General features: G+C 51.4%; 1 protein-coding gene across 13 annotated transcripts in view; it reads right to left on the bottom strand.

Annotated features, from left to right (window-relative positions):
- Positions 1-14222, bottom strand: part of PKNOX2 (PBX/knotted 1 homeobox 2) — a 308095-nt gene that overhangs the window by 42724 nt on the left and 251149 nt on the right. For all 13 annotated transcript variants that reach the window (XM_054512208.2, XM_064577276.1, XM_064577273.1 and 10 more), the window contains one exon: positions 4197-4368. In XM_054512208.2, coding sequence (XP_054368183.1) covers positions 4197-4368 — 172 coding nt within the window. The remainder of the gene's footprint in view (positions 1-4196; positions 4369-14222) is intronic.

Here is a 14222-nt window from a genome sequence, read left to right on the forward strand (position 1 = left end):
ATGTAAGGTGTTTACAACAGCACCTGGCACCTAGTAAGTGCTCTATAAATGTTAATCACGACTAGCTTTGATTAGACTTGCTTTCCCTAGCTTAGTGTTGGTAAGATTTTCTGCTCCTATGTCGGTGAAGAGAGTCAGGCTGCAGGCTGAAGTGAACGACTCTGATCGGGGCCGCCGGGGGTCTCTGTGGGCCCAGAGCTCTGGCCTGGCTCCTTCATGTGCCTCCTTATTCACAGCCTCCGGCCTCTGGCCCTGCCTCCTTAGAGTGGGCTCAGGGGCCTGGGGGGCCCCATTTTGGAGCTGGCTTTGCAGTCAGGCAGCCATAATCTGTCCCTCGAGCCACACCAGAGTCTCATTAAAACGTGCCCCATAAATGTTAAAAAATTTACACATAAAAAATTCCATGCATGAAACTGAAACCGTACGTTTTACAGCCTCGGTTTGAAATCTTGCATAATATATAAAACCTCGGCACTGCACTGGGGGCCCGTAAATCAGATTTTATAAAACAAAAAGCTTTTACCTTTCAAAGGGGTTTGGGGAACTTGCAAATTTTACAAACTTTACCAACTGCCAGTCAGAGGCTGCTAGGTCCAAGCAGGGGATCAGTGGGCCAGGTGAGAAATGGGCCTGGTGAGCCCTGGTTGAGTGTGGGGACTGGGTGGGGGGAGGGTATCCCCCCCAAGGAGCTCAGCGGGGGGCATACCAGCTTAGCCACCATGGGGGTGACAAGCCACCCCCATAGTCCTGAAATAGGGAGGTAGAGAAGGTTAGAGAGTGGGTGCCAGGGGATGGGTGGGGGGAGGGGTGGTAGGGGCATGGAGATGCTGGTGGCATTTATAAATGAGGGCTTTACTGCCCCCAGGAAGAAGAGAGGTGAGGAGACCCTGGAAGGAGCAGGGTCTTGGGAGCAGGCAGACCTGGGTTCTGGTCCTAATGACTCCTTTCCCTCCTCTGGACTTCAGTGTCCCCATCTATAAAATGGGTAGTCGGATGGGCTGGACTGGCTTCTCCCCGTGGTTGTGCTCTTCCCTTAGCGTTTCGTGACTGAGTCTCTCTTTGGGCATCAGTGCTGTGGGAGAGGCGGCTAGCCAGGGGAGGGAAGTTCCCCCAGAAGCCTGTGATCTGGGAACCTCTTTGACCTTTGGGCAGCTCTGGGAGAGCACGATCAGCGGTTCCCATGGGAACTTGTCTGGGAGACTGCTGGGAGCAGGGGAAGGGATGGCTCAGCAAGGCAGTTTGCTTGGAGTAATGGAGGAATGGAGGACGGGCAGCTGGAGGTGGGGGCATGTACGCCAAATGGTTGGCCTGCCACGGCTGGGTCCTATGGGCTCTCTGGGCTCGGGAGAAAGCAGGATCAGAGTGTGGGCCAGGGTGGGACAAAGTTTTGGGGGACCCCCATGTCCTCCTGACAATCCCATCTGTGAAAGTCAACATTCAAGGGCAAAGGAAAGCCGCCCTGACACACATATATATAAAAAATAAATCTCTCAATTATCTCAGCTCATTTGCTTGGGGTCTCTCATTTTATGTCCCTGCTCCACTGTGCAGTATATCTGTCCGGATAAAGAGTTACAGTCCGTTGGGCTACGTGTGCGGGGTTGTAAAAAATACAGATGCCAAATTAACTGGCTGTGGCACTCAGCAGCTGATTGAGCTGATAATGACGCGATCTGACCTTTTTCTAATTTCTAATTATGTGCATCTCGGCTGTGCTGGCTACATGATTCTTGTTCTAATGACGGTTCCTGTCGTTGGCCTCTCCAGCCGCCCCTCCCCACACAGGACTACAAATGGGGTGGCAAAGGGCACTGCTTGACCCCGCAAATAAAGTTGCAGTGTCTCCGCCCCACAGTCTCTTCGAGGGCCTGGAGGAGATGCTGGGAAGGCGGACCTCCTTACCTTAGCGATACTGCATTTGAGATTAACCTTCCGGATGCCACGCATTTTTAAAGGACATTTCGTGCCACATGCCATCTTGTTAATTTTTTTTTATTGCCGTCACCCGAGAGAGGTGTGTTAGCTCTACAGACGAGGAAACCGAGCTTCAGAGGGGTTACATCTTCAAGTTGCACACGGGCTAAGCCGTGAAGCCAGGCTCAGGTCCTCCGTCTCCAAGAGCTCCTTCAACTCTCTATTCAAACCCCCGACCGGTCGGCCAAGCCACTGACTGTGGCCAAGACCTCTAAGTAAATCAGGTCCACGTGGGTGGACGCGGTGTCTGAGGACCGTTCCGCCCACTGGACCATTCCCAGCCCGGTCACCTGGGATAGAAGACCTGGGAACACCAGAGGGCTGGGGCCACTGGGGCAAGACATTTAACCAAGTTCTGCTGGGCAGAATCAAGAGATCGGATTCTTTGAGGGAACAAAACCCCGGGAGACCCAGGTGGTGTTAGCAAGAGGAGAGCACAGAGCTGTGGCCACTTTTTGGTAAATTCCAGGTTATCCTAGAAAGGGAGGCTGTTCTCAGGGTGTCTGTGAGCGCTTCACCTGGCAGGTAGTGGCGGGCGAGGCGGGTGAGGTTTGCTGCCCCAGGACTCCTGCTTCCTAAAAAGGTTTCAGTTCTTTCCCATGACTCAGCCTGATCTGAGGCACCTTCTACCAACTTGGGCCTCCGCTTCTTTTTGTGTCATGGGACAGGAGTGGGTTGCGGCTCTGCCGGCCCCATTGCAGCCCCACCCTGCTGAGAAATAGCTGCCTCCTCTCCTATCTCCGTGGCTGCTGCAGGGCTGAATCGCAAGGCCTACGTCACAGTGGCGGTCCTGAGATGGTGACCCGCTGACTAACAGGGTGGGGCCGGACCAGCCTGCAGGGAACCGGACAGTGGGCTGGGCTCCCGGGCAGTGTGGCTGCCCCATCCCAGCCAGGGGAGAGGGAGGGCCAGGGATGAGCAGAGCCGACCCAGGGCCCGCAGGTACCCATGCTAACAACGCTGACGGCCGGCCCGTGCTTCCCTCTCTCGAACCGCCAGCCCCCCTCTCACACCTCACCAATTTCCAGGCCAGCCTGGGCTCTCCTGGCAGCTCTTCTGGACTCCATAAAATATCACGTTCAACTCTTGAGAGAAGCAGTGGGGTGCATAATTCACAGCACAGAATAATACGTAAGTCACTGGGATCTGTTCTGTAGGTGCTCTGAGCGTGTGCGTGTGCGTGGGCACGCGTGTGTGTGCACATTTTCTTCCGTTGTTTTTGGTGTCACATTTGCTTTTCTAATTCTACTTCCCTTCTGGGAGCAGGTATCAGCTAAACTCTGACTATGGGAGGTCAGCACTATAATCAATTTATGGAGGAGAGTTTTGCAGAGTTTTCAAATTCACCATGCATGGTCTAGGTAATCTACCCACAGAAAAATAAAAAATTGTGGTTAATAATTAATAATTCTGGGATAACTGTATATCGTGATGAATGAATAGAGCGGCTGCTCTGTTTCTCTCTCAGCAGAATTCCCAGGGTCAGCAGAGAATTTCAGATGTTACCTATGATAGCGGTTATCAAATCTTATTGATGATTGCAATTGCCTGGGAAACTTAAAAATGTAGATTCACAGGGCCCACCAAACTTACGGAATCACTCTGCCCAGGTGGTGGGGCCCAGGAATGTGTATTTTAGAAAACCTGTAGTGATGATCTGGATGATAAATTGGGTTTAGGAGCCTGGTCTGTGTCCCCCCGAGATGGGCAGGACATCTATTGGCCTTCTCAACACGCCTGTGTCTCCAGGTCATTTTCTCTATTGATGTGTTTGAATATGCCTGTTGCCCTCATCCTCCACACTGGAGCGCGCCAGCCGTCAGGTCCTCACTGAGCAGCCTAAGACATTATTTATTAACACACCAGGACTCCGGGCCTCAGAGCAGCTATTCCACGCCTTCTGGCTCCTTTGCCCCTCCTTCCCTCCTCTCTGCACCGCAAGTGGGGTGGGGGGCAGGGTATTGGGATGCAGGATGTAGGTGCCGCAGTGAGCAGAGAACAGAAGGCCATTGGCAGCAAAACCTGGGCATGCAACCCTTGGTTTAAGGAACCTGCAATGGTTCTCAACTGCTAGAATGGGTGCATCTAGGGCCTAGCCCATAGTGGGCACCTCACAGTTTCTGTTGAATGAATGGAATGAATAAAAGGATCATTTCTAGGGCTTGTGGAAGGATCAGAGGTTAGGAAGACCCTAGCCAGGGTGGGGGTCGGAGGGTCTTTACCAGATTGTCCAGTTCTGGGTCATCGCTGAAGAAGGGTTTGTGCTCCTGTTCCTGCTGGTGGACAAAGTTCTCGATGTCCACATCAAAGCTGGCAGAGGTGATGCACTCTGAGCCCTGGGTGGCCTGTTCACATTTCTCAAACAGCAGCGTCAGGAGCGGGAAAAGAGGGTGCCTGTGGGGACATCAAGAGCTCATACATGCGCACACACAGAGACCTGCTGCTGGCTGGGCTCAGAAGCCACCAGGGCCCCTTTCCCGCACTCCCGTCAGTTCTTCTCCCAAGGTCCTGCTTCTTGAGAACATCCCCAGTCCCCACGCCAGCCTGGGTGGCAGCACCTCATGCCCTGGCATGGAGGATCCAGTGTCCTGGTTTCTGGACCCTTAGAGGGCTCTATTCCTCCCCTCTGGGTGCCTAACTTTTCTGTTTGGTCAGATAAGCTGCGTGGATATCTGGTGAGAGATGAGGGGTATAAGCCTTCACAGAAATGTGTCCATTTCTGGTTTAAGGTTAACCTGGGAAGGACATATAGGAAGTGTCCAGAAAAGCCCTGGATGTGAGCAGTAGTGGTGGGTCACAGACTCATTCTTGGCCGTCTGGAGCCGGCTGAGGGCAGCAGGTGTGCACAAGTGTGTGTCTACCATCGTGCACAGAGGGATGTGTGTGAGCTCGCACACACGTCCACACACGGCGGGCAGGTGTCTCCACCTGTCCTGCGTCTACTGGCTGACTCAGTTTAGGTCACACACCCCAGTTACACGTATGACATCTCCCTGCACCTTTCTATCAGTGCACACTTAGCACAACCGTGACTCAATGATTATCAGCATCACCGTTCTCTTCCAAGATTGTCCCCGTTTTAATGATCACTGTATCCTTAGGATGTTGCCCTGCATGCTCATAGCAGGCACTTACTAAATGTTTGGTGGCGGATGATGAATCAGCAAATGAAGACAGCGTGAGTGTGAGCATGTGTGAGCATGTGGGTGTCGTTCCAGGATGCATTATGTAAGCCGGAGTGCCTACTTCAGTGCCTGATTAACCCTAGGGATCCTCGATTAGATATCACCAAGTCTGGGAAGCTTCCTTCACTCCCCTGCCCCTAGCCTCTGCTGATGGCTCTCTGAGCTGTTTGTTTTATTTTTTTTTTTAAAGATTTTATTTATTTATTTGAGAGAGAATGAGAGAGAGAGAGAGAGAGAGCACATGAGAGGGGGTAGGGTCAGAGGGAGAAGCAGACTCTCTGCCGAGCAAGGAGCCCAATGCGGGACTCGATCCCGGGACTCCAAGATCATGACCTGAGCCGAAGGCAGTCACTTAACCAACTGAGCCACCCAGGCGCCCCACTGTTTGTTTTATTATTGGCCTTCCTCACTAGACTGTGAGCTAGATGACGGCAAGAGCCAAGCCCACCTTACTCTTCACTGTGTCCAGAGTCTGGAAGAGGTATGTGGATCCCATGAAATATTTATTGCATATTATATGTGTGTGTCTATTTGCACTTATAAGTGCACATCGTTCTTATTTCTCCTCAGCACGTGTGAACAATGAGGTCTTAGCATCCAGCATGGGTGCATGTGTTTGCACAGATTGTTGACCCTGGACCTGCAGCTCCATTCCCTTCCACTGAGATTCCAAAAGAGCATCTGCCCATCCCTCTCTGGGCTCTCCTCGGTCCCTTGGGAACACACAATTCAGCCCTTTTCTTTTTGATTAAGCCCTGCTTGCTGGGAGAGGAGGAAGTTTGTATGTCGGGCCTGGCTCTCAGGCCTCTGCCAATAGGCATGTTCTAGCCAGCATGGTCTGACAGAGCTTTCTGCAATGATGGAAATGTTCTACAATCTCCTCTGTCCAGTATGGTAGCCACTAACTACAGGAGGCCAAGGAACACTTGAAATAGGACTGTGGTGCCTGCAACACTGAATTTTAAATTTATTTAATTTTAACTAATTTTAATGTAAATAGCCGCATGTGGCTAACGGCTACCATATTGGAGAACGCAGTGAGTCTTGAAAAGGCAAACAGACCATGCGTTTTCCCTTCCAGTATGCTACGAACACAGCAAGAGGAAGACTGACTATCCAGCCTACACAGTGTTTGTATGTAGATGAGGGAACCCTTAACAGCCTGTCCCATGCTGGGATTCTAATAATTCTGGGCAAAAAGACAGAAGGTACTCAGTTCCATCCACACTCACACCTACACCTACTGGGCATTCTACTCAGGCTCAGGGGCAGTAGCGGATGAGGAGAGATACGTTCCTGCTTCGGATGAGCCACTTGGTGCCCCTGGACACCATCTCCCGACCCTTGTTTTGGGAGTTGTTGCATGAACAGTGGGACCCCCAGGCTGCAGCCTAGGTTACAGTCTGGAGAGGGAAAAAGGTCAATGTGTGAGGCCGGCACATGGGCAGCCCCCCATGGCTAGAAGATCCATTCGGCTCTGGAAGGAAGCTGGTAGGGCAAACAATGGGTTTCCCTTACCCAGCCGGCTGAAGACAAAGAGAAAACCAGGTGTGGGGGTTAAACTCCAGCGTAAGTCTTCATTTGCAGGCACTAATACCATAGCATATTATAGTCTAATCTAACCTGATCCCAGTTTAATGCAAGATTCTCCTGGCCCTGAGTGGAATACCAAAGAAAGCCTCAATGGCTGTAATTTAAGCAGAGCCCTGCAGTGGTTTAGCTGAGGGACATGAAAGGCAAATTCCAGACGGTGTTATGAATTATTGCGCCTTATGAACCTTCCTACTCTCAACAGATGCCTGCTGCCATTTAAACAGCCACTAGATCAATTAGGAATGAAAGGCACAAATCGACTCTGTACAAGGGCACTAAATTACCAGGAACTAATAATCCGCAGCATCGTGCCAGGTGGTGGGGGTGCAGCCCCCACCCCAGCCCCACAGTAGCCGCCGGTCACCGCACGCTCCTTTCTCCCTGGTTGCAGGGAGGGTGGGCAGCGGCTGCAGGGGGAGGGGATGGCCTCTGTGTGTGCATGAGTGTGCACGCGTGTGCACCTGGCTTGAATGTGGGCTGTCGACGAGAGCAGGTGTGAGTGTTATCCAAGCATCCTGTCCCGTGTGTTGGTTTTGTGCGCGTGCACAATGTGTCTATGCAGGATGCAGGTGCATATGGGTTGTGGGTACGAAAGCCGGGTGCGGATTTTGCGTGCTGTGAGTGCAGTGTGCATATGCCCTATATTGTATGCAGTGTGTGTGCATGCGTTACGTGTTATTTGTATGCAGTATGTGTGAGGGGTTTGCGGGTTCTGTGTACACAGCATGGATGCCATGTGGGGCGGGGAAGAGGGATGGGGTCTCCCAGCAATAGAGTTCAGGTAAGCGGGGGAGTGGTCTTCTTTGCCACTGTCCTTGCCCCTGCAGCGCAGAGAGTAGTCAGGGAGGGCCTCTCTGAGGAGGTGACATTTAAGTTAAGCTTCAAATGATGAGGAGGCAGTCAGGCAGAGATCTGAGGGAGGGGCGTTCCAAACAGGAAAAAAAAGCAAAGCATTTAAGATAGGAATGAGCTTGACTTGTTTCTAGAACAAAATCCAGATGAGTGTGTGTGGAGCGAGGTAGGCAGGATGGGAATGGAGGGAGATGAGGTTGAAGAGAGAAGCAGGTGTTAGATCAGAGGCGGGAGGGTGAGGAAGGATGGGGACATTGTCACACACACTGGGGAACAATGTGCACCTTCTATGCAGAGCCGCAGCATGGGCCCTTTTTATAAACTTCTCACTTCCAGGTGTCAGATCTCCCCAGAACGTGTGTGTGTGTGTGTTTGTGTGTATGTGTGTGTGTGTGTCCATGTGTGAGGGCATAGCTGGGGTGTTTTCTATGGCTTCTGCTATCTCTCAGAAGAAAGAAACATACTTTCTATTGCCACCTCCCCCCGCCCCCAATTTAACCAGGGGCCCCTAGAGCACAGAGCAGAACTCTCGTGGATGCTGGCATGGCCCCCTCTCTCCAGCCCCTCCCCACTGGGGCCACACTATCAGCTCCCAAATCTCTCTTCTCAGATACCACGCTCCCCAGGTTCCTGCTTCTGCCCACTCTGATCCCTGGATCCCTGAGCCCAGGGGCTCAGATGGCACCCGAGATTGCCCACAGCTTTTGTACAAATGTTAGCCAGGGTCAGTGGGCTGCCTGTGGCTCCCATGTTCTAGCCGCCTGGATCCCTCGATAAACCCAGACTGCCATGTGGGGGGGGTACCCTTGAGACACTCTGCCCGCCCCCCCCCCCAAGAAACAGGCTGTTTCCCAACAAGCTGGCTGGGTTCTAGGCTTCAGTCATGCTACGCGCTCCTCTGCAGCCCAGTCCCAGCCCCTTCCCCAGCTGCCCGGCCTATGGGTTGACCTGTATTTCTAAGCTACCCTCCAACATCACCCCAGAAGGCTGGCGATGAGGCCGGAAGCCACTGCTACAGGCTTGGGGTAGGGTGGAGTGAATAGGGCAGGGACCATGGGAGCTGGGCATCTTAGCCACCAGGGATATGAATGGGCCTGTCTGAACCAGGCAAGGGATGGGAAGAAGAATTTCCAGGTAGGTGTGGGATTTGCTTCTTTATCCTTGGCGTACCCTGAGCTTTCGTTTGTCCAGCTACAGTGGGTTTTAAGGAGTTCCTTTTCCTGCTGTCCAGATTTGTCCCATTGTGAATCAATACCCTTCAGAGGCTAGAAGCAGGAATGTGGAAACTCAGTCCCCAGTGCCCAGATATGAAAGATGGCCGTTAGACTTTATTTCCAAAGAGCGGGGGACATTTGACCTCCATAAGAGCTCACCTTCTCCCTCCCAGATCTTTCTCCACTCTTCTCCCCCTGTCGCCTCCCGCCTGACTGCCCCCTCCACCCCAATCTCTCTTAAGCCGTTCAAAATTTGGAGGAAATAAATCTCACTGCACTAATTCAGTGAGAGTTTGAGCCTCGTCAGTGCAGAACAAATAAAAGGAGTGAACTGGCATGACATTTTACTGCAGAAGAGAGGTCGTTTCCAGCCACTAATAAAAAGGATTTGACACAGACTAATAAAGAGAAATGAATTTCTCTAATGGCCTAATTTAGCACATTCAGCACTGTGCCTCTGTCTGGGTGCTGGGGGTGGTGAGAGCTGTGAGTACGGACAGAGCCCGGAGCAGGGCAGACGTGGGGAGAGGGGAAGAAGAGATGATCTCAAATAACATTTTATTATTTCTTTTTCCTTTTCTGAGCCCCTACCCCCACCCCCACCCGCCTCACCTCTCCTCAGGAGCAACTGAACCAAAATCAAGCTCAAGATAGGCAGTTTCTGTTAACGATCCAAAGAAATAAAGAACCACTCTCCCCAGAACTGCAGTCTCGTGCTAGCTTAAGAAGGTGATTAAACCGGATGTGTTGATTTCTACAGGGGTTTAAGCCATTGTTGGGTTTAATTACTTCTGACATTTCTGCCTTTGCTTTTTTTTTTCACATCACCCATTTGCTGGCCTGGAATGCCCAGTTTGGGGCCGGGCTGTGTGGGGCTGCCCCCCCCGGGGGGCAGATTGGAGACGGGGCGGGATTTTGGCTGAAGCCCTTGGCAGTGGTGAACACCATCCTCTCTCCAGCAGCCGAGGAGCTGAGCGACCCCTCGCTCCAGCCCCAGTTTTTCTTCAGGGCAAAGCAATGCTGCCCACTCTGCCCCTCTCCCGGTGAGGCTTCTCAGAGCCTCCTTGGGGAGGCGAGCCTCAACACCGCCATCTTATGCCTCCCCACCTCGGGACAGATATTCTTGACATAAGTTGGCCCGATAGGTTTCTCCACCACTTTCAAAGGTCTCCCAGGGATGGAAACCATCACTTCTTTGGTAATTCATATACTCATCCCTGACTTCAAGTTCCCCTATAAGGCTGAAGCTCATTTCCTTTTGTTAAAAGGACTCAAGAAAAGTCCTTTTCTTTCTGCTTCTCTTCCTTCCTCCTTGGACAACCTGGGTTTTTTGGGAAAAAAAAAATTTTTTTTTTTTTAACATTTCTTCCTGCTTATAGGACCAGAAATACAGAAGCAGAGACAGGAAAAAGTTAGAAAGAATGCAAAAATACAGAGCTTCAGGAAAGCTCAGATGCAAAGAACACAAGAGACAGATAGAGACTAGATCCGTAGACAGGCTAGGGGCGGGGGGAGGTGCAGGATGGTCACACGCAGCAGGGCACATTAGTGTTGAGTTCTCTTTCTGGGTGATAAACCTTGTGATTCACAGTCATGCCACTCTGTCACTTCTGAGCCTCTCAGCCATCCCTTCCCTTGTGACCTTGGCCAGGACTGCAGACCTCAATTATGGGTCCAGCCATGTGTGTGGCAGCCTGCCTGGCCGTCCACCTCCTCTCCCTGTCCCTGACCTTGGAGCCCCCAGGCCTGTCCTGCACCTGACCTCACAGCCCAGACTCATCTGGCTAGGGGGAGGATGGGCAGAGGAGGCTGGGTGTCAGCCCTCACCCCCTCCCCGGGCTCTGGCTGCTTCTTCCAATGGGAAGAGGGGCCAGAGCCTCCACGGCCCTCCCTAGCTGGGATGAGGGATGGACTGTTCAGATGGTGAAATGGTTGGTAAGAGAGCAAAATGTCGGGGTAGAGATGTTCAGTGATGAGCCGGTGGGACAGCGGTCTGGTCAGGGTCAGACTGCTACAGAGGACATGAGTCCATTGGCCAGTGCGGGAAGGTGGGAAAAGCAATGACCAGGCTCGCTCTGCAGCCATCCTCCCTCGTCTCCACTGACAGACACAGTGCAGGTCTCGAGTTGCCAAAGGCCCACCACCTTGGAAACTCTACCCGGGGCCTGGCACTTTGATCCTTTATTTCTAGTGCCTCAGGTCAGAGGTCGCTGGGATCAGAGAATCACAGACAATACCCTAGAGCCACCTTCTGGGATGGCCCCCTGTCTTTTTCCTGGGCCCCTATTCAGGGCCAAGAAGCTCCATTACAAGTATTCATTCTGGCAACTATCGTGACATTTCTCCAAGATGCTAATGAACTAATAAAGTTCACATCCTCAGACGAACATTCCAGGGGCTTCAGGGTGTGGCCCCAGACTTCTTTTCAGTATTTTTTTCTTAACAGAGTTGGCAGAGAATGTGGTGTTGGTCAGACGGCAGGTGGCCCCTGGGCCCTTGTCTCTTCACTAACCCCCTTCACCAACTCAGGCAAACTGGACTGCTCACCTTTGCCCCTGCTGCTCCTGTCACTGGAACTGTGTTCCAGCATCTATCCCTGTCCCTTCTCATCATCTTCAGTATCCATCTCAAGATGCCATCCATTCTACCAAGGCTTCCTAGTGGCTCTCTCCAGCAAGAAAACCATGGCCTCCTTGGAAGCATCCTAGGAAATGCTTTGGGGTTTCTATCCTGACCTTGCTTATAGTTTAAGGTGAGAAGCTCGGTGGTCCGAAATAAGCATAGACTTTGGAGTGAGACAGCTGTGTGACTTGGGGGCAGGTTACTGAATTTTTCTGAGCCTCAGTTTCCTCTTTTATAAAGCAGGGCTAACATCACCTACCACGCAGGTTATCGTAAGGATTCAATGAAGAAACACATAGAATGTCTGGCACTTAGTAAGCTATCAATTAATGCTTGTTCCATTTCCCTGGAAAGGTGTGTGGGCACCTTTTTTATTCAGAGCAACATTGACACCATCGGCTCCAATAAATTTCTATTCCCATATCCACTGCCTCATTTGGCAGGGAAAACAAGCCCACATGCCAATTCAAATAGAGGCCCAGAGAGAGGAGGAGGGGAGGCAACGTACAATTTATCAGAACTCAGAACCTCTTTTTTTTTTTTAACCAAAAAAGCACTGCCAGTAAGAATTTATTTTTATTTCCCTTATGACACTCATTAAATTCTACTAACTATAGTTGTATGTGCACAGATCTGTCTTCCTCACTATGTGGTGAGCTGCTCTGGTCCACGAGCTCGTCTTCTCTCTTTTTGAATTCCCAAGGGTCAAGCATAGTGCCTGGCACACAACAGAGGATCAATAAATATTTGGTGAATCAATGAGTGGGAACAAATGAACCGTGGGAGGGAAGGTTCTAAGACATAGTCCTCAAGTTCTTTTGGGCTCAGAATCCACCCCTGGATTCAGATCAGACATTGCGATCTGGCAGCTTCTAGCTACAATGGCGACAAAAGGACCTGTCTTCTTTGGGCTCTGCTGGGTGTGTGAGGGGGTGGGGGCTGGCAGGGTCCTGGAGGGAGGGGGGTGAATGTGAAGGAAGAGCTTGCCTGGCCTTCCATTTCTCCTCCCCTCGAAGGCACCAGATGGAGAGAGCGGAGTGGGGTGGGGGAGAACGAGCCAGCAGCTCCTGGTTGGATGTATTTTTACTTCAGGTGTGACGTTGAAACCATGCGGGTGTATTTTTAGTCCTGCCTAGTGGGTGGTGTGTTCGCCTGGGTTGCCTTGGAGAGGACTTCTTCGTGTTGCTAAATTGGAATCGCATCTGCTAGGGTTCCTGGGCTCCAACCAGCTCTCCTCCCCCAGGTGGGTGGACAGGTCCATTCTTGGCAAGGGTGGGGCCCAGAGCAGGCCACAGTCTGCTCTGTCCCCGTCCCTTCACCCCCACACACTCACACACACACACCCCCCTCCCTCCAGCACCTTAAAGATAATAATAATAATAATAATAAATGTGAGATCTTAATGAAGTGATTGCTGAGGCGAGTCTGCAAGGGCGAGAATACAAACAACCTAAAACTTGAGACCTGCTAGGATCTCATGTCCAGCCTCTTCGTTTTAAGGAGAAGTGACTCAGGCACAGAGAAGGGAAGTGTCTTTCCCATGGGTAGATAGACAGAGGCAGTCAGAGCTTCTGTCCAAGGCACCAGAGGTTCAGTCTGGGGGACGGGGTGTTGGGGGGAGGGCGCTCTGTCCCTGCTGACTTGGTCACTGGCAGTGACTGAACACACACCCCCCCACACTTGGTGGCACTTTGTAAGTTACGAAGTGCTTTTCCCTGTGCTTACTGCATTCAAACACTCAATATCCTTCTTATTCCCACTTTATCAATTAGCAAACTGAGAAGCTTGTAGTTAAATAATGATATCAAGCTAGTAAGTGACTGAGTAGAGATTGAAATCTGGGTACCCAAACTCCAAATTTTGTGCTCTTCCCCCTTTCCTGTGTATTGCTGAAATCACTTCCTCCTTCTCCCTTTTTCTCTTCTGTCCTTGGGGTCGCAGACCTGAGCCGCCATGTTTACCCTTCGAGCATCAAGATCATTGCAGCGCAAGAGAATCTCTGTCTTGTCAAATGAGTTTCCAAAAGAATCTTCTCTCATAATAATCATACTTCTGTGTGTTTGGGGAGGGCTTTACATGTTTGCAGGTCTTTCGGGTTCTCGTTTGGTGCCTATCGGGTGAGGAAGGACAGCTTATCTAAAGATGTTAAATAATTTGCCCAGCGGTAGGGTCAGAATTTAGACAGAAGTCTTAGTCATGTTCTTTCCATTTCACCATGAAATGGACTAGTGCTTGAGAAAATCAGAGAGTGGCACCATGGTTAAAAGAAGGGCGAGACTGGGACATGGGGCGCCTGGGTGGCTCAGTCGATTAAGTGTCTGCCTTCGGCTCAGATCATGATCCCGGGGTCCTGGGCTGGAGCCTCGCACTGGGCTCCCTGCTCAGCGGGGAGCCTGCTTCTCCCTTTCCCTCTGTCTGCCGCTCCCTCTGCTCATGCTCTCTCTCTCTGTCTCTCTGTCAAATAAATAAATAAAATCTTTGGGGTAAAAAAAAAAAGAAGGGCAAGACTGGCTCAGTCCAGCCCTGGTGAGAGCCCCTGGTCACTTGAACCCTCAAAGCCCCACCTGCTGGCTCTCCTCCTATTCCACCCCACCTGGTTCCCAGCAGCGAGAGGCCCAATTGCTGGTCATCTTCCCTCTTATGAGGGGGACAGATCCAGTCTCGTACTTATCACAGTAACTACACACGAATGCAGCCACCATTCATTGTGAGCCTTCTATGTGCCAAGCACTGTCAGCGGTTAGCTTTGGTTATCTCCTTTAATCCTAATAGAACCTTGTGA

Source organism: Mirounga angustirostris, unplaced genomic scaffold (genome assembly GCF_029215605.1).
Source record: "Mirounga angustirostris isolate CCGP_5_RB_7025 unplaced genomic scaffold, mMirAng1.0.hap1 SCAF_13, whole genome shotgun sequence".
Taxonomy (NCBI): domain Eukaryota; kingdom Metazoa; phylum Chordata; class Mammalia; order Carnivora; family Phocidae; genus Mirounga; species Mirounga angustirostris.